Here is a 21,396-nt window from a genome sequence, read left to right as displayed (position 1 = left end):
ACGTACGGTACACGCAGCGCACAGCCTGAGAAAATTCACCAGCCAGCAGGGAGGACCGGCTATAAACCACCTCCCCAGCCGGGGAGGAGTAGTATCCCCAGCATCGTGCTCCGCAGCAGCCGGGGAGGAGTAGCCTCTCCAGCATCGTGCTCCGCAGCAGCCGAGGAGGAACTGGCGATCTCCGTGTTGCCTGCCAACACGGAGATCGCCAGTTCGAATCCCCTGTGTTATCTCCGGCATGGTCGGGTGTCCCTACAGACACAATTGGCCGTGTCTGCAGGTGGGAAGCCGGATGTGAGTATGTATCCTGGTTGCTGCGCTAGCGCCTTCTCTGGTCGGTCAGGGTGCCTTTTTTTGGGGGGGGGGGGGGAGTGATCCTCCCATGTGCTACGTCCCCCTGGGGAAACTCCTCATCGTCAGGTGAAGAGAAGCAGCTGGTGACTCCACATGTATGGGAGGAGGCATGTGGTAGTCTGCAGCCCTCCCCAGATCAGCAGAGGGGGCGGAGCAGCGACCGGGACGGCTCGGAAGAGTGGGGTGATTGGCCAAGTACAATTGGGGAGAAAAGGTGGGGGGGGGGATAACATGCTAAAATCAATCAACTGATCAATCATTCAATCAATCAGTCAGTCAAACAATCATTGATCACGCCTGAAGAAGCCGAGGTAAACCCAGTACTGACTGACGGTCAGAAACAACTGACGATAACGTCCAGCTGTCAACGTGCGGACAGGGTGGTGAACGCCACCCAACACAGGAGACATGATCACCGCCATCTTGCTCCGGCGTATTTAAACATCACAGAAGGAGACAGGTAGAGGCGGGAGACAGGTAGGGGCGGGAGACAGGTAGAGGCGGGAGACAGGTAGGGGCGGGAGACAGGTAGGGGCGGGAGACAGGTAGAGGCGGGAGACAGGTAGAGGTGGGAGACAGGTAGGGGCGGGAGGCGGGAGACAGGTAGAGGCGGGAGACAGGTAGGGGCGGGAGACAGGTAGGGGCGGGAGGCGGGAGACAGGTAGAGGCGGGAGACAGGTAGAGGCGGGAGACAGGTAGGGGCGGGAGGCGGGAGACAGGTAGGGGCGGGAGACGGGTAGAGGCGGGAGACAGGTAGAGGCGGGAGACAGGTAGAGGTGGGAGACAGGTAGAGGAGGGAGACAGGTAGAGGCGGGAGACAGGTAGAGGCGGGGAACAGTTCAATGCCATCATCTTTAACAGGAAGACATTCGGATATTGTCACATGACGACAGACATCGTTGTCTGACTCAATAACGAGGATCTGCTGCCTAAAATATCTCAGAAAATGAACCATGTGAGGGCGCATTACTGGAAAACCAGCGTTGGTTTGACACTTTACTGCAGTTCACCGTGATGAACCTCAGGTGGGTTCTTAAACACGGCATTTTTGCATATATAATCACCATTGTGATATATGTAATCACCATTGTGATTTATATAATCACCATTGTGATTTATATAATCACCATTGTGATATATGTAATCACCATTGTGATCTATATAATCACCATTGTGATATATGTAATCACCATTGTGATTTATATAATCACCATTGTGATCTATATAATCACCATTGTGATATATGTAACCACCGTTGTGATCTATATAATCACTATTGTGATATATGTAATCACCATTGTGATCTATATAATCACCATTGTGATATATGTAACCACCATTGTGATCTATATAATCACCATTGTGATATATGTAATCACCATTGTGATATATGTAATCACCATCGTGATCTATATAATCACTATTGTGATATATGTAATCACTATTGTGATATATGTAACCACCATTGTGATCTATATAATCACTATTGTGATATATGTAACCACCGTTGTGATAGAAATAATCACCATTGTGATATATGTAACCACCATTGTGATCTATATAATCACTATTGTGATATATGTAACCACCATTGTGATCTATATAATCACTATTGTGATATATGTAACCACCGTTGTGATAGAAATAATCACCATTGTGATTTATATATCACCATTGTGATCTATATAATCACCATTGTGATATATATAATCACCACTGTGATAGATGGAATCACCATTGTGATCTATATAATCACCACTGTGATCTATATAATCACTATTGTGATATATGTAATCACCATTGTGATATATAATCACCATTGTGATCTATATAATCACCATTGTGATATATGTAACCACCGTTGTGATCTATATAATCACCATTGTGATATATGTAACTACCATTGTGATATATGTAATCACCATTGTGATATATGTAATCACCATTGTGATCTATATAATCACTATTGTGATATATGTAATCACTATTGTGATATATGTAACCACCATTGTGATCTATATAATCACTATTGTGATATATGTAATCACCATTGTGATCTATATAATCACTATTGTGATATATGTAATCACTATTGTGATATATGTAACCACCATTGTGATCTATATAATCACTATTGTGATATATGTAACCACCGTTGTGATAGAAATAATCACAATTGTGATATATGTAACCACCATTGTGATCTATATAATCACTATTGTGATATATGTAACCACCATTGTGATCTATATAATCACTATTGTGATATATGTAACCACCGTTGTGATAGAAATAATCACCATTGTGATTTATATAATCACCATTGTGATCTATATAATCACCATTGTGATATATGGAATCACCATTGTGATCTATATAATCACCACTGTGATCTATATAATCACTATTGTGATATATGTAATCACCATTGTGATATATAATCACCATTGTGATCTATATAATCACTATTGTGATATATGTAACCACCGTTGTGATCTATATAATCACCATTGTGATATATGTAACCACCATTGTGATCTATATAATCACCATTGTGATATATGTAATCACCATTGTGATATATGTAATCACCATTGTGATCTATATAATCACTATTGTGATATATGTAATCACTATTGTGATATATGTAACCACCATTGTGATCTATATAATCACTATTGTGATATATGTAATCACCATTGTGATCTATATAATCACCATTGTGATATATGCAACCACCATTGTGATCTATATAATCACTATTGTGATATATGTAACCACCATTGTGATCTATATAATCACTATTGTGATATATGTAACCACCGTTGTGATAGAAATAATCACCATTGTGATAGAAATAATCACCATTGTGATGTAATCACCATTGTGATCTATATAATCACCATTGTGATATATATAATCACCACTGTGATATATGGAATCACCATTGTGATCTATATAATCACCACTGTGATCTATATAATCACTATTGTGATATATGTAATCACCATTGTGATACATAATCACCATTGTGATCTATATAATCACTATTGTGATATATGTAACCACCATTGTGATTTATATAATCACCATTGTGATCTATATAATCACCATTGTGATATATGTAACCACCGTTGTGATATATGTAATCACCATTGTGATCTATATAATCACCATTGTGATATATGTAATCACCATTGTGATCTATATAATCACCATGCTGATCTATATAGTCACCATTGTGATCTATATAGTCACCATTGTGATATATGTAATCACCATTGTGTAGAAGTCCCTGTGATTACTGCGACGATAACATTTTCGGTATTTCCCGGTGCTGGAGCCCGGCCACCTGTAGGGCCACGGGGCAGGATTTCTGCCGGCGCTCATGAGAAGTGCTCCATGCTGGCCGTCCAGATAATGTTCAGATGTACCTCGGAGGGGAAGAGACCAAAAATTCCTCTGCCAAAAAAAGTGCTGAGCGGTGCGTCTGACTTGGCCAACAGCAACTCCACGGCTTAGCGCTAAAACAACCGCCTCCACCTCGCCCTGACTTCTGGTCCTCCGACCGTGTGTACGAGCGCACGTGACGTAGTTCAACATGTGTGTGTGTGTGTGTGTGTGTGTTTGCCAAGCCTCTTCGTAAAAGATGAGAGGAAGGAAACGGACATAGGAAGAGAGCTGCACCCTTTTCCCCTCCATGTAGTCACCGTGTCTCCACCATCTTTTCCTCTGCAGCCACCGGCCGACCCGATGGACTGGGTTTCTGTTTGATAAACACAAGCTCTTGCCGATATCTACAGCTCCCACCCCACCTGAAGGAGTTCACAGTCCTGACGGAGGAGGAACTTCACACCTCTTTGACTCTCTACAAAAAGCCCTTCAAAGATGACCTCTGACCCATTCATAAAGGCACACATTTTTTTGCACTTTTACACACAAAGGCGCAGGAGCATACTTTTAAGCATGCAGGACGTGTGCAAACACACACAAACACACACAGACACACACAGACACACACATGGGCACATGCATACAGAGCCACAGAGGCCAGCCAATAAAGGGAGAAGCATGCGAGGTAAGGAGGTACCTGTGTGTACTTGCTCAGCCGTCTTTTAACGGCGTTTTCTACCACACGCGGCCTGGTGAGCATCTCGCCGAAGCATCTGCATCCATTTCAAACTTGTTTTTCCATCTGGAGTCTTTGTTTTTGTTTTTATTTTTATTGGACGTGTTCCTGAGGTAACGATGGTTTGGGGGCAACACAACCGTCCATCTTCCCTCGTTACTTATTCCTCAGCTTTAATGTGTAACCGCCGTGCGGGCAGCGGCGAGTTTGCTCGGCTTATCTTCCCGATACGGCTCCACATGCCGAGAGGCCTCCGCTAACGCGTTCAAGAAACAACGGATAAACGAGCGGGGAATAATTAACACGACAGTGCTTTTCCTCACGTGTTACTTAAAAAGAATATGTTAGGGCGTCCGGGTGGCGTGGCGGTCCAGTCCGCTGCCTACCGACACGGGGATCGCCGGTTCGAATCCCCGTGTTACCTCCGGCTTGGTCGGGCGTCCCTACAGACACCATTGGCCGTGTCTGCGGGCGGGAAGCCGGATGTGGGTATGTGTCCTGGTCGCTGCACTAGCGCCTCCTCTGGCCAGTTGGAGCGCCTGTTCGGGGGGGGGGGGAACTAGGGGGAATAGCGTGATCCTCCCTGGTGAAACTCCTCACTGTCAGGTGAAAAGAAGCGGCTGGCGACTCCACATGTATGGGAGGAGGCATGTGGTGGTCTGCAGCCCTCCCCTGCTCGGAAGAGGGGGTGGAGCAGCGACGGGGCAGCTCAGAAGAGTGGGGTAATTGGACAGGTACAATTGGGTAGAAAAGGAGGGGGGGGGAGAAAGATATGTTAATATCAAAGTGACCTGTTTTGATAACGGCATATATAAAGCATATGACCGGAGGGTGTGCTCAGCCTCCCTGGGAAAGTGGACTCTAGGGTTCTGGAAAGGAGGCTCCGACCGATTGTAGAATCTCACATCCAGGAGGAACGATACGGATTCCGTCCTGGCCGTGGAACAACAGAACAACTCTTTTGAGATGGCGGACACAGGCGGCTGACATGAGTTTCCTCCATAGGGGTCTGGGCTCAGCCTTAGAGATAGGCTGAGGAGCTCGCACATCTGCTGGGAGCTCGGAGTAGAGCCGCTGCTCCTGAACGTCAAAAGGAGGCAGTTGAGGTGGTTCGGGCATCTGGGTGTCTTCCTTTGGAGGTTTTCTGGGCACGTCCAACTGGGAGGACCCCCCCGGGGTAGACCCAGAACTCGCCGGAGCTGGCCTGGGAACGCCGTGGGATCCCCCAGGAGGAGCTGGAGGGCGTTGCTGGGGAGAGGGACGTCTGGAGTGCCCTACTTAGCTTGCTGCCACCGCCACCCGACCCCGGAGAAGTGGTTGATGATGAGATGAGAGATGAGATATATAATGTAAAATAACAGAAATAGTAAGAGTCAGATGGGGCTTTTGTGAAGATATTCAGCTTTCACTCTTTAGTATATTTCATGAGGAAGTGTAGTTTGTTTCTTACGGGTTACTCGCATGTAGTCGTTTTTGCAATGACGGCCACATGCAATTTTAGCGCCGTATCAACGAGTTTGTCCCATGCTGTAATATAATTCACATGCTGCTTTAATGCCTGCTGTGACATTAACACACTTGGACTTTAGCCTGACACTGTGATTTGATTTGAGCCACATTGTCCAATTAATCACTACTTTAATTCATGTCATGAACAGAACCAGGTATAAAAGGTGACAAGATGAGGTAAATGGACCGTGCAAAAGACTTCTGGGTGACTGGACCTTTCGGTTTCATTTAGCCAGGGTAGCAGTCCCTAGAAGCAGCTAGATTGACATGGCGACTCAACCTGCAGGACATAGAGAGAGGAACTCTGATTCATTTAACATTTTAAAAACAAATCCATATAATTAGAAGAACTAGCTGACCTATGACTACACGATGCTATACTTCACTCTAAAGTAGAAAAGTGTAAAATAGTGACATAATATTGACATGGTGATGTGAGTCTAGTTACCTTCTGGGAATTTGGTTCTGGTAATATGGTGACATAACTTTAATGTTGTCACTACCTGGTCTTAAAGGATGCATTACAGTAAAGGGAGACAGTTTTGTGAATGTACACAACTGTTTCAGTGAAATGAACAACGAGTAGGGGTGTAATGTGTAACGGTACACAGAAATCACGGTTTGGTGCGTAACTTCGTTTTGAAGTCACGGTTCGGTGCGTTTTCGGTACAGCGGGGGGAAAGAAACAAAACATAAAATGGCTTCTTTTCTTATTAACCCCAAGTTTACTGAACAAACTAGGGTATGGCTCGGCCTTTCTTTTGTTTTGTTTTTTGGAATTTTCCCCCTTTTTCTCCCCAATTGTATCCGGCCAATGACCCCACTCTTCCGAGCCGTCCCGGTCTCTGCTCCACCCCCTCTGCCGATCCGGGGAGGCTGCAGACTACCACATGCCTCCTCCCATACATGTGAAGTCACCAGCCGCTTCTTTCACCTGACAGTGAGGAGTTTCACCAGGGGGACGTAGCACGTGGGAGGATCACAATACTACCCCCCCGTCCCCCCCCCAACCAGAGGAGGCGCTAGTGCAGCGACCAGGACACATACCCACATCCGGCTTCCCACCCGCAGACACGGCCAATTGTGTCTGTAGGGACGCCCGACCAGGCCGGAGGTAACACGGGGATTCAAACCAGCGATCCCTGTGTTGGTAGGCAATGGAATAGACCACTACGCTACTCCGACACCCTGATTCTGTCTTTCTTAAATAAAAAAAAAAGCATGTCTGCTGAAATCTACTAATATAAAAGTAAAATTGACTTATAAGTAAACCAAAATAAATACTTTCTCAAATAAAAAAATATATAATGAAATTAACATCCATTAAGTGCAGCATTTAGAAAATCAACTGTACTGTACTTGTATTCACACTAGCAGCGTTCAACTTCACATTAGGACCGTGCAACATTAATTTTCATCTCATCTCATCTTCAGCCGCTTCTCCGGGGTCGGGTCGCGGGGGCAGCAAGCTAAGTAGGGCACTCCAGACGTCCCTCTCCCCAGCAATGCCCTCCAGCTCCTCCTGGGGGATCCCAAGGCGTTCCGAAACCAGACTGGACATGTAGTCCCTCCGGTGAGTTCTGGGTCTACCCCGGGGTCTCCTCCCAGTTGGACGTGCCTGGGAAACCTCCAAAGGAAGGTGCCCATGAGGCATCCTAATCAGATGCCTGAACCACCTCAACTGGCTCCTTTCGATGTGAGGGAGCAGCAGCTCTACTCAAAGTTCCCTCCGGATGTCCGAGCTCCTCACCCTATCTCTAAGGCTGAGCCTAGACACCCTACGGAGGAAACTCATTTCAGCACCTTGTATCCACGATCTCACCCTTTCGGTCACTACTCAAAGCTCATCACCATAGGTGAGGGTTGAAACGAAGACTGACTGGTAAATTGAGAGCTTTCCCTTCCGGCTCAGCTTCCTCTTCACCACAACGGTCTGGTACAACGTCCACATTACTGCTGATGCTGCACCAATCCACCTGTCAATCTCCCGCTCCATCCTACCCTCACTCGTGAACAAGACCCCGAGATACTTGAACTCCTTCACTTGAGGCAACAACTCATCCCCAACCCGGAGGGAGCAAGCCACCATTTTCCGGTAGAGAACCATGGCCTCAGACGTGGAGGTGCTAACTCTCATCCCGGCCATTTCACACTCAGCTGCAAACCGCCCCAGTTCGCGCTGGAGGTCACGTTCTGATGAAGCCAACAAAACCACATCATCTGAGAAGAGCAGAGATGCAATTCTGAGGTTCCCAAAAAGGACGCACTCCTCACCTTGTCTGTACCTTGAGATCCTGTCCATGAATATCACAAACAGAATGGGAGACAAGGGACAACCTTGGCGGAGTCCCACACCCACCAAAAACATGTTTGACTTTGTGCTGAGAATGCGGACACAGCTCTCAGTCTGGTTATACAAGGACCGGATGGCTTGTGGCAACTGCCCCGGTACCCCCCCCCCCCCCCCCAGAGTGCCCTGGGGTAGACGGTCACAAGCCTTGTCCAAGTCCAAACATTAATAATCTCTGAGATAAATAAACAAGCACGAAACCATCCAGACCCATGGCGCACCTGCGGCGAGTTGCGAGCGCATCCCAGTGACGTCACTACTAAGCGTCCCTCTCAGGTCGCCCGCGAGTGAACGAGTGACCACAATTTGCGACTCACAGACCACGGCGGCAGCTCCGCGGGGGAAAAAAACACAATAGAATAAATATCCATTAATGTGCAGCAACTTAGAAAGTTCACTGAACCTGAGCTGTACTGGATCTTCAAGTTCCGGTTTGTCTGCGTTTGCCATAGCTACGAAGCGGCGCTGCGCTAACCGGCGAGCTCTCCGCGGGGCGCGTGCGTGAGTGCGCGTTTGCTTAGTGGGCTGGCTGGACGTACAACATCCGGCCCTCTGCGGAAGTTGTTGGGCGGGAAACACCGAGTTTTAAATTAAGTTCCGCACACACAAATGTCCCACATGTGCAGCGGTTCAGTACACATGCCAACCGAACTTAGAGACCCATACCGAACACTTTCGGTACGAATACCATTACACCCCCTACAGTGCACCTGCTTGGTCATAATGCCACCATTCTTACTGATCCTTTATCAGCATTTTCTTGTGTGTGATTGATTATCTTATGAAAACACCGATCGCACCCTCAACTTATCAATACTGTCACAGCCTCTCGCCCTTGACACCTGCTACACCAGCTGGCATCTGCTACACCAGCTGACACCTGCTACACCAGCTGACACCTGCTACACCAGCTGACACCTGCTACACCAGCTGACACCTGCTACACCAGCTGACACCTGCTACGCCAGCTGACACCTGCTACACCAGCTGACACCTGCTGACCCCCCCCCTTCACCCCGGCAATCGCCCTCACCCTTAAAAGGCCTCCACTATGGACCAGTCTTCGCTGGAACGTCGCCATTCATGGACTTCTGCCTGCCTGCCTACCTGCCACAGAGCCACCTCCTGCTCTACCCCCGAGATCGGTCACTTCAATAAAGACTGGATTCTTCCCTTACCAGATAGCCCAAGCCGAACACGGGACACTAACAAATCAAATGGGAAATGGATATATGAGCCGGTCATCCTCTCTCCATACCTTCGGATCTGCTGATTAAAGTGAAAACATTCAAAGCGGGACGGGTCATTTTTAGTGCACATCCCATTACAACAGTTTACCAACACTCAGCCAAACAGAAGGCCACAAATGGAGCCTGAGTCACCGGAATGTGTCTCTGTGATTTGGGAAAATTTACCCAAAACTGATCATGACGGCATGTCTTTAAACAAGGAAAAGCAGATGCATGCAATATCAATTCTTTTTTTTTTTTACCTGGGTAAATATTGAAGCAATGAATAATATTAAATAAAGTAATATTTGCAAGGTGTTAAAGAACCAAAACATGGATTGTCAATCAATGTCATGAAGAAGCTGACTGATGCAGAGGAAGAGGTGGGCACGCAGCGTGCCCACCTCTTCCTCTGCATCAGTCAGCTTCACGCTTAGACAAAAATAAGTTCAGTTCACTTTTAGTACACCTCCTGTCCAACTAAAAATAAGCAAAGTGTACTTTTATTTTAATGTTGTTGTACTTGAACTGAGAATAAATTGAGAGTAGAACTGAAGTGAGAACAGAATACTAAAGCTTTGCATGTATTTTCAGATTTATCGAATAAATTCTTGGGAGTACACATTTTGTATTTGTGTATAGCTATCAGTCCCAACAGCCGCCTATACAGGTACACTAACAAGTATGCTAAATACACTTATACTTACTTCTATCTACTAAACACTGGGCCAATTGGATCCCAAAGCGTATCGTAACAGTATATTATAAGTACATTCTCGGTTCCCCAAAGTTAATTTCCTTTAAATACTTAAGTGTACTTTGGAAAATATACTTAAAGTGCACCATTTGTTTTCTGTAATGAGAAATTAAGGATTTCTCAGGAAAGGGTGTTTAAAACATTCCAAGGCCAAGGTCGAGCGTGGGCGAAAGACAGCAAACTGCTCGTTAACTGATTAGGCCACAAGTAAATGGGGGGGGGGGGAGGTTTTTATACATTTCATTTTGTTTAATAACCCCCCTGAACAATGTGCACCACATTCAATAAAAGCTTAAGCGAAAACATCCCACTCCATCCCCTTAGCTGAGCGGAAGGGTTCGGGGCAGGGAGTCGGGTCTGTAAACTGATCCAGAGACACCTAAAAACCCGTCAGGCTGGTTCTAATTAACATCGCGCGGTGATTACAGAACAGAGATGCTCGCCCCGTGCGACCCCGATGGCAAACTACGTTACTAGACGGGGAGCGATAAAGAAAAAAATCTTTTATATGAGCGAAAAGAGGCCGTCTCGTTTCCCTTTCTGTTGGAGTACTTGAAAGCGGAAGGCAGGAAAAAAAATCCGAGGCCTCTTCTTTGACTACTGACGCTTGTGTATTGGTTTTACATTCCTCCCCCCCCCCCCCCCCCGATGTAAAACTAATGATAATCTCTCGTATGTCAGGTCTGCACACAGACTCGCGGCCCTCGCGTGCGTGTTTCCTTTCACCCTTGCAGGGCAGATAATGCCGTCAGGTCGGTGCCTCGACAATGGGGTCAGCCTATTGTGTCGTCTCTGAAGGATATGGAGGGAGGGAGGGGCCCGCAAGGAAGCCGGCTCCTTAAAGTAAATAAAACACTCCAAGTTCACATGGCTCACATTGGGGGGTGGGGGGGGAGGGACACTCCTGGATCTCTGACTTATCGACTCTCGTGTTCACCGAGGGCGAACGAGATGAAATGGCCCGGCGCTCGCTTTGTTTGCTCGGGCTCTTTCGTGCTACCGAGTCACCATGCAAACAGTTACACATAAACTTGAAAGAGGAGCTTGTTTTTTTTCTTCCGCGTTTTCTGCCGTCAGCAAGCGGTTGCGTTGGCTCAGGGTTTCCATTTGTGCTTCATACCAAAATGTAAAAAAAAAGCAAAACTTTTTATCATCAGGACCAGTTGGCAAAGTTGCACAAACGCTGTGAGAAAGAAGGCGTTGATCTGCTAGCGCACAAGAAAAAAAAGCACTTCTGAACAAAGACAAACAACTCATGGCATACAACCAGTCCACACACTGTGAAAAGTAAACGAGAGAACGTCATTCTGGCGCTGGACTCCGGGCTCTGAGGGGTTAAACATTAACGAGGGGGGGGGGGTCAGGGGTCAGCGGCTCGGGCTGCCTTGGCATGCTGGGGAAGAGCCATCTCTCTCCCCGCCGGACGAGATCAAACGGACAACCTGCAGTTCTGCCATCCCCGGCTTTCCCCCCTTTTCTTTGCTTTTCTCTAATGGTTTCTGCGTCACGGTTTCCTGTGCCCAAGAAAAACCCAACGAAAACCGTTTGTCCACCGGGCAGCTTCACCCAGGCCTTACTGCTGTGCTGCGAGGCCCACCGCCCCCGAGACAACTTTACAAACAAGGGGCTTATCAGACCATTGCTGTTGGGCAATATCCAAGATATTATTATCACAACAATCACAAGAGGAATTTTAGGGAGATATATATGCAACCTATTTTTCTGGACTTGCCTGTTAGTGACTTTAAGTTCCCGTTATAAGCTGTCGCCACAGTATACGCCTTGAGCTCTTATTTTGAAGGCTGAAGAGAGAGCGGAAGTGCTGTACGCGGCGTTGTTGCTTGTGGAGCTCTGTTGGGGGAAGAATCCAAATCAAGCGGTCCTCGTGCGAAAGCGGAAGAAAAATAACCGGTTACATATATCACGATCTCTTCTTACATTAGCCAAAAGGCCACGTCTAAGAAACCAACCGAGCTTCACCGCGTCGACCTGCTTGGCAGTATAACGTCAAACCGAAGCCACCTGTGATGTGACAAGCCCTCAAATATTCCCAACTCCATTTTCTCGTTGTCCTTATGTTTGATGACGAAGCTGTGCATCACTACATGACGATATCCGCATGTCACCCGATGCAGTGTGACTGCAAGACAAGAAACGACGGATGATGCCGAGTTAGTGCCCGGCCTTACCCAAGACAAACGTTTATGTAAGCACAGGGTCACCGGGGGACTCGAGCCCCGGCGGTGGACGTTCACCTGGCATCCGGCCGCGTCTTGGCAGCCTTCATACATGTTTATCTGATGAGAGGTCTTATGATGGGGTAATTTGATTTGGATCGGGCTAATGACCGACAACCAACGTGACATTACCGAGCAGGCCGTTGCTGATGCCGACTACGTGTAAATCCGGAAGATTCTGCGAAGGTACGCTTTGATACGCACGTACTGCTACAGCCACATGCGTGCTCTGTCGGCAGTCAGAGCTCCTCGGTGTAAAACCACTGGAAGTACTAGTTCCACAACACTATAATTACATTTCAAACGCAGGGCTAAACAAGCTTTTCAGTACTTATACTTGCCGACGCTCTCCTCACAAAGCCGGAGTAAGATAAGCACTACACCATGTACAGATTTCAAACCATCCTGACACACAAACTGGTTAATCTTGTGGGGACTATGTCAGGACACACTGCCATAGCATGAGATAATAAAACAAGGACGATGATGTCCTTACCTGCAACCCATACCCATCTCGGTCATAGCAATGGTCAATATAGGATTTTAGGAAGTACACAGTGTTAGTGTGGCTTTATCTGGCACTTACACATACACATATATACCACACTCTTACACATACTTGTGTGCGGTACTTACTGTATACATATCAGCATCTAACCCCAGCGGAAAAAGATGTCTGGCCACATTGTAATGTACATTTCACTGCGACCAAACTGCTTCTCTTGGATATTGTGTTGCTGTTCAACTTCCAACATTCAACCCCAGTTGACGCAAGCAGTCCATGCAAACATGGGCGATGCTAATTATCTGGAAAACTAACTACTACTGAACGACCCTGTCCTCTCGAATACCTGTCTGCATGTACACTGCTGTCGTCATACAGTACTTCATGATGTTTTCACATGTACATGTACGCTGCTGTAGTCGTACAGTACTGCATGATGTTTTCACATGTACATGTACGCTGCTGTAGTCGTACAGTACTGCATGATGTTTTCACATGTACATGTACACTGCTGTAGTTGTGCAGTACTGCATGATGTTTTCACATGTACGCCGCTGTACTTGTGCAGTACTGCATGATGTTTTCACATGTACACTGCTGTAGTTGTACAGTACTGCATGATGTTTTCACATGTACACTGCTGTAGGTGTACAGTACTGCATGATGTTTTCACATGCACACTGCTGTAGCTGTACAGTACTGCATGATGTTTTCACATGTACACTGCTGTAGTCGTACAGTACTGCATGATGTTTTCACATGTACACTGCTGTAGCTGTACAGTACTGCATGATTTTTTTACATGTACACTGCTGTAGTCGTACAGTACTGCATGATGTTTTCACATGTACACTGCTGTAGTCGTACAGTACTGCATGATGTTTTCACATGTACATGTACACTGCTGTAGTCGTACAGTACTGCATGATGTTTTCACATGTACGCTGCTGTAGCTGTGCAGTACTGCATGATGTTTTCACATGTACACTGCTGTAGTTGTACAGTACTGCATGATGTTTTCACATGTACGCTGCTGTAGTTGTACAGTACTGCATGATGTTTTCACATGCACGCTGCTGTAGTCGTGCAGTACTGCATGATGTTTTCACATGTACACTGCCGTAGTTGTACAGTACTGCATGATGTTTTCACATGTACACTGCTGTAGTGGTGCAGTACTGCATGATGTTTTCACATGTACACTGCCGTAGTTGTACAGTACTGCATGATGTTTTCACATGTACACTGCTGTAGTGGTGCAGTACTGCATGATGTTTTCACATGTACGCTGCTGTAGTTGTGCAGTACTGCATGATGTTTTCACATGTACATGTACACTGCCGTAGTTGTACAGTACTGCATGATGTTTTCACATGTACACTGCCGTAGTTGTACAGTACTGCATGATGTTTTCACATGTACACTGCTGTAGTTGTACAGTACTGCATGATGTTTTCACATGTACACTGCTGTAGTTGTGCAGTACTGCATGATGTTTCCCCAGTACGCCTCCAGAAAGCGTTACTACGAATGCTGAGCGTGTCACCTCGGACCCGTACGGGGCGACACTCGGCGTGGCGTACGGCTCGCCGCCGCGGCCCCGCAGGCTTAAGCCTTTGTTTATCAGCACGTTAAGCTTCACAAGCGGTTGACTGGTGTAATTATAGTGGGATTCACAGTTACAGCTTGGACATGTTCCCAAGTCTGCAAGAGACGCAGATGTCACAGTCGCACACACACACACACAAACTACTACCGCCTACTGCCCAAAGACCCAGACCTGCTGGACACAAACCCTCCAGATACCGTCTCAAATAGTCCACACCCGGCTCGAAGAGGACCCTCTTCTAATCCTCCTCGTCCGATACGCGGACCAGTCTCGCCAGCACTTCCTCTCTCACCGCCTTATGACGGCGAGGAGGCTGCTTCTTTTGTTTTGGGAAGAAAAAAGGGGTCCCGAGCACCAAGACGTGGCCCGGCGACCCGTCAAACGCCTCCCATGTGGAGAGAATAAGATAAACCCGGTTACCCCCCCTACTCATGACCTGGCTAGTGCGACCAGCTAATCCTGCAATCGCTATAGTTCACTACTGAGGGGGAGGGAGGAGGAGGGGGAGGGGGGGAGGGGGCTTTTTATTTTACTTTTGTATTTGCTTAAGCTGGTTTGCACCGTTAATATGCAATATGTTATATCCGTCTAATATCTGTTTGGCATTAAGCATCTGTTGCTGTTTAGTACTGTGTTGTTTTTCTTTAATGTTGTCACGTGTTGTGCTGAGAAAGACAAAACAACTACAGCCTAGTTTGACAACATAGCTCCACCTGGTAGTCATGAACCTGACCGTTTCATTTTTGTCTGGTGTCTGACACAACCCTGACACAACAACATGATGTCACCGTCCATCCATCCATTATCTGAACCGCTTATCCTGCTCTCAGGGTCGCGGGCAGGCTGGAGCCGATCCCAGCAGTCCTTGGGCGGCAGGCGGGGAGACACCCTGGACAGGCCGCCGGGCCGTCACACAGGGCAACAGACTACTAAGCATGTCTCTCTGCAAAATGAGAGACAAATAGTGACATTCTCGCACTTGATTTAGCTCGATTTAAACCCCTCCCCAAACAAATGAATAACTCGTTCTTACTGCGTTTCCTTTTCTAGGCTGTTTCATCGCAGCATCCAGAGGAGCGTTTAGCTCCTCTTTGGCTCCGGCGGTTCACTTTTTCAAGGTGGCGAAAACAGGCTTTGGAGATTAGGCTCGAGTGTCTTCATGAACTTCAGCTGGCCCCGAATCCAGCTGCCCGTATCAGTACCAGAACTCCTTCCACCTTCCATAGATCACATCACTCCTGTTCTTCAGCACCTCCTCTGGCTCCCTGTTAAACACCGTACCGACTTCAAGACCCTGCTCCTCCTCACCTTTAAGGCCCTTAATAACCTAGCTCCTTCATATCTTCCTGAACTCCTTCATATCCACACGCCCTCCCGCACTCTCACATCCTCTTCTGCTCTCCAACTCACTACACCATCGGGCTCGCTGGACTACCATGGGGTCTAGAGCCTTCAGTCATCCTGCCCCCCCCCCCCACCTATGGAGCTCTCTCCCACAAGACATCACAACACTGACTCTCTTTCAACCTTCACATCCCATCTCAAAACGCACCTTTTCAGACTGGCACGTTCAGTCTGATCCACGCTGCACTGGGGTTTGTGCAGATGATGATTTTATACTGTTATACTACACTGTTGTGTTAACTCCTTATTGTCTACCCTGCTTTGTTTTGATTTTATACTGTTATACTACACTGTTGTGTTAACTCCTTATTGTCTACCCTGCTTTGTTTTGATTTTATGCTGTCTGATACAGTGCTGTTTGTCTTTACTGTCTTCTGTAAGGTGTCCTTGGGTGCTCTGAAAGGAGCCCACAAATAAAATGTATTATTATTATTACACTTTCTGGGGCGGCACGGTGGTGCAGTGGTTAGCGCTGTCGCCTCATAGCAAGAAGGTCCTGGGTTCGAGCCCCGGGGTAGTCCAACCTTGGGGGCCGTCCCGGGTCGTCCTCTGTGTGGAATTTGCATGTTCTCTCCGTGTCTGTGTGGGTTTCCTCCAGGGGCTCCGGTTTCCTCCCACAGTCCAAAGACATATAGGTCAGGTGAATCAGCCGGACTACATTGTCCCTAGGTATGAATGTGTGTGTGTGTGTGTGTGTGGGCCTTGTGGTGGCCTGGCGGCCTGTCCAGGGTGTCTCCCCGCCTGCCGCCCAGTGACTGCCGGGATAGGCTCCAGCATCCCCGCGGCCCTGAGGGCAGGATATGCGGTTCGGATAATGGATGGATGGATTACACTTTCTGCCTTTAAAGTGGGACGAGGTAGACCACAATGTGGTGTGTGAACTGCTCAGATCTGCATCAGAGACAAACATAAGCATCCCCAACAGTCCAGCATCCCTCCCAGCTGTTCCAGACTCGACTGTTTTTGCTTAAGGACAGTTTCCTTTTTTTTTTTTTTTTTTTGGAATGCCATGTCATATAAGTTAGCGTCATACAGACAAAAACTTGACCGATCGACTGAATATTAAGAAGCTTACAACTTCTGCACAGTGTTCTCACCGGGCGTCCTCACTGCTGACAGTAAGACCGGGGGGTCGGGAAACAAGACGCGTGAACACGACCTGCTCAGGTGAATTCCTGTGACGCGTTTGTCCAGGGGGGCTTCTGCATGACTCCATCAGTCAGGAACGCCATACTTCATAAGAACGCCATACTTCATAAGAATGCCATACTTCATAAGAACACCATACTTCATAAGAACGCCATACTTCATAAGAACGCCATACTTCATCAGAATGCCATACTTCATAAGAACGCCATACTTTATAAGAACGCCATACTTCATAAGAACGCCATACTTCATAAGAACGCCATACTTCATGAGAACGCCATACTTCATGAGAACGCCATACTTTATAAGAACGCCATACTTCATAAGAACGCAATACTTCATCAGAATGCCATACTTCATGAGAATGCCATACTTTATAAGAACGCCATACTTCATAAGAAAGCCATACTTCATAAGAATGCCATACTTCATAAGAACGCCATACTTCATAAGAACACCATACTTCATAAGAAAGCCATACTTTATAAGAATGCCATACTTTATGAGAATGCCATACTTTATAAGAACGCCATACTTCATAAGAAAGCCATACTTTATAAGAACGCCATACTTCATAAGAACGCCATACTTCATAAGAATGCCATACTTCATAAGAATCCCATACTTCATAAGAATGCCATACTTTATAAGAACGCCATACTTCATAAGTTTGCCATACTTCATGAGAACGCCATACTTTATAAGAACGCCATACTTTATAAGAATGCCATACTTCATAAGAATGCCATACTTCATAAGAAAGCCATACTTCATAAGAACGCCATACTTCATAAGAACGCCATACTTCATAAGAACGCCATACTTCATAAGAATCCCATACTTCATAAGAATGCCATACTTTATAAGAATGCCATACTTTATAAGAATGCCATACTTCATGAGAATGCCATACTTTATAAGAACGCCATACTTCATAAGAAAGCCATACTTCATAAGAACACCATACTTCATGAGAATGCCATACTTCATAAGAACACCATACTTCATAAGAACACCATACTTCATAAGAATGCCATACTTCATAAGAACGCCATACTTCATAAGAAAGCCATACTTCATAAGAACACCATACTCCATAAGAACACCATACTTCATTAGAAAGCCATACTTTATAAGAACACCATACTTCATAAGAAAGCCATACTTTATAAGAACACCATACTTCATTAGAAAGCCATACTCCATAAGAACACCATACTTCATTAGAAAGCCATACTTTATAAGAACACCATACTTCATAAGAAAGCCATACTTTATAAGAACACCATACTTCATTAGAAAGCCATACTTCATAAGAACACCATACTCCATAAGAACACCATACTCCATAAGAACACCATACTTCATAAGAAAGCCATACTTCATAAGAACGCCATACTTCATAAGAACACCATACTTCATAAGAACGCCATACTTTATAAGAACACCATACTTCATAAGAAAGCCATACTTCATAAGAACACCATACTCCATAAGAACACCATACTCCATAAGAACACCATACTTCATAAGAAAGCCATACTTCATAAGAACGCCATACTTCATAAGAACACCATACTTCATAAGAACACCATACTTTATAAGAACGCCATACTTTATAAGAACACCATACTTCATAAGAAAGCCATACTTCATAAGAACACCATACTTCATTAGAAAGCCATACTTCATAAGAAAGCCATACTTCATAAGAACGCCATACTTCATAAGAACACCATACTTTATAAGAACACCATACTTCATTAGAAAGCCATACTCCATAAGAACACCATACTCCATAAGAACACCATACTCCATAAGAACACCATACTCCATAAGAACACCATACTTCATAAGAACACCATACTTCATAAGAATGCCATACTTCATAACAGGGAAATAGAGTGGAAGAGCAGCAGTACTGAAAAAAGGGAGGTAAAGGGGGGAGACGGGCTGTTGTTGCGCCGGACACCGCTTGACTAGCGAGGTGAAGGTGGGACCCCGTCCCTCCTCGCTGTACCGGGACCCCCGTCCCCCTCCTCGCTGTACCGGGACCCCCGTCCCTCCTCCTCGCTGTACCGGGACCCCCGTCCCTCCTCACTGTACCGGGACCCCCGTCCCTCCTCGCTGTACCGGGACCGCCGTCCCTCCTCGCTGTACCGGGACCCCCGTCCCTCCTCCCCGCTGTACCGGGACCGCCGTCCCCCTCCTCGCTGTACCGGGACCGCCGTCCCCCTCCCCGCTGTACCGGGACCCCCGTCCCTCCTCCCCGCTGTACCGGCACAGCCTCTTATTTTAACAAGCCAACGAGGAAAAACAGACCGCTTCGTAATGAGCGGCGGCGGAACCGGGACGGACCTGGACGAGGTCTACATGTAAGCTAGCGAGCGGGTACTTACCGAGCGGCTCGAGCGCCGCTTCTTAGATCCGCGTGAAAACATCGAGTCCACGGACCGGTACACAACGCCGAGCGAGCGGAAGCGTGTGGGACTCGCTCAGAAGCGGACTCCGGAGTTCACATGGAGCCACGACAAGTTCCCATCGCCCCACGACAGCCCGCTGCGGTACACCTCTTACGGCTTGGTTCCGTCGTCCTGTTCCGCGGGTTAACTTTCCCTCCCCCCCTCCAACTCCCCCTCCCCGCCCCTTACACCCCCCCCCGTCCGCCCCCCGTGGACTTTTTACGCACAGCCGGAGTCAGCGGGAGCTCGGCCCACTTCCAGATACGTCATCACGCCTCACCTACCACGCGACGTGCGGACTTGCTGTACCTGCCGCGTGCAGACGCCTCTAACCCGGGTCCTCCGAGATCCGGTTTCGCAAAGAAGCTCAAACACAAAGGCCTGAAGACGCATCTCACCTGGAGAAACACCACGCGCCGGAGAAACCAGCTGCCGGGTGCTCCTCCGGGAGACTCCTCACACACACGGCGGCTCTTCCTCACCAGCTGATCCTCCACAACTCTTCTTCTTCTTCTTCTTCTTCTTTTGTGTCCCCCTTTCCTTCTTTACTTTTCTATGTTCCTTCTTTACCTATCTATTTTCCTTCTTTACTTATCTATTTTCCTTCTTTACTTATCTATGTTCCTTCTTTACTTTTCTATTTTCCTTCTTTACTTTTTTATTTTCCTTCTTTACTTATCTATGTTCCTTCTTTACTTATCTATGTTCCTTCTTTCCTTATATATTTTCCTTCTTTACTTTTCTATTTTCCTTCTTTACTTATCTATGTTCCTTCTTTCCTTATCTATGTTCCTTCTTTCCTTATATATTTTCCTTCTTTACTTTTCTATTTTCCTTCTTTACTTTTCTATTTTCCTTCTTTACTTTTCTATTTTCCTTCTTTACTTTTCTATTTTCCTTCTTTACTTTTCTATTTTCATTCTTTACTTATCTATGTTCCTTCTTTACTTATCTATGTTCCTTCTTTACTTTTCTATTTTCCTTCTTTACTTATCTATGTTCCTTCTTTACTTATCTATGTTCATTCTTTACTTTTCTATTTTCCTTCTTTACTTTTCTATTTTCCTTCTTTACTTTTCTATTTTCCTTCTTTACTTTTCTATTTTCCTTCTTTACTTATCTATGTTCCTTCTTTACTTTTCTATTTTCCTTCTTTACTTTTCTATTTTCCTTCTTTACTTATCTATGTTCATTCTTTACTTTTCTATTTTCCTTCTTTACTTTTCTATTTTCCTTCTTTACTTATCTATGTTCATTCTTTACTTTTCTATTTTCCTTCTTTACTTATCTATGTTCCTTCTTTACTTTTCTATTTTCCTTCTTTCCTTATATATTTTCCTTCTTTACTTTTCTATTTTCCTTCTTGACTTTTCTATTTTCCTTCTTGACTTTTCTATTTTCCTTCTTGACTTTTCTATTTTCCTTCTTGACTTTTCAATGTTCCTTCTTTACTTTTCTATTTTCCTTCTTGACTTTTCTATTTTCCTTCTTTACTTTTCTATGTTCCTTCTTTACCTATCTATTTTCCTTCTTTACCTATCTATTTTCCTTCTTTACTTTTCTATTTTCCTTCTTTACTTTTTTATTTTCCTTCTTTACTTATCTATGTTCCTTCTTTACTTTTCTATTTTCCTTCTTTACTTATCTATTTTCCTTCTTTACTTATCTATGTTCCTTCTTTACTTATCTATTTTCCTTCTTT

The 21,396-nt window shown here is 45.8% G+C and overlaps 1 protein-coding gene across 1 annotated transcript in view; it reads right to left on the bottom strand.

The window, feature by feature from the left end:
* Positions 1 to 19,841, bottom strand: part of prickle3 (prickle homolog 3) — a 64,450-nt gene extending 44,609 nt beyond the window's left edge. Inside the window, exon 1 of the mRNA XM_056273336.1 lies at positions 19,632 to 19,841. Coding sequence (XP_056129311.1) covers positions 19,632 to 19,673 — 42 coding nt within the window. The 5' untranslated portion in view covers positions 19,674 to 19,841. The remainder of the gene's footprint in view (positions 1 to 19,631) is intronic.
* Positions 19,842 to 21,396: the final 1,555 nt, after the last annotated feature.

The sequence above is a fragment of the Lampris incognitus genome, chromosome 2 (assembly GCF_029633865.1).
Source record: "Lampris incognitus isolate fLamInc1 chromosome 2, fLamInc1.hap2, whole genome shotgun sequence".
Taxonomy (NCBI): domain Eukaryota; kingdom Metazoa; phylum Chordata; class Actinopteri; order Lampriformes; family Lampridae; genus Lampris; species Lampris incognitus.
The sequence above is the reverse complement of the archived record's forward strand: the minus strand, read 5'-3'. Positions and strand labels throughout refer to the sequence as shown.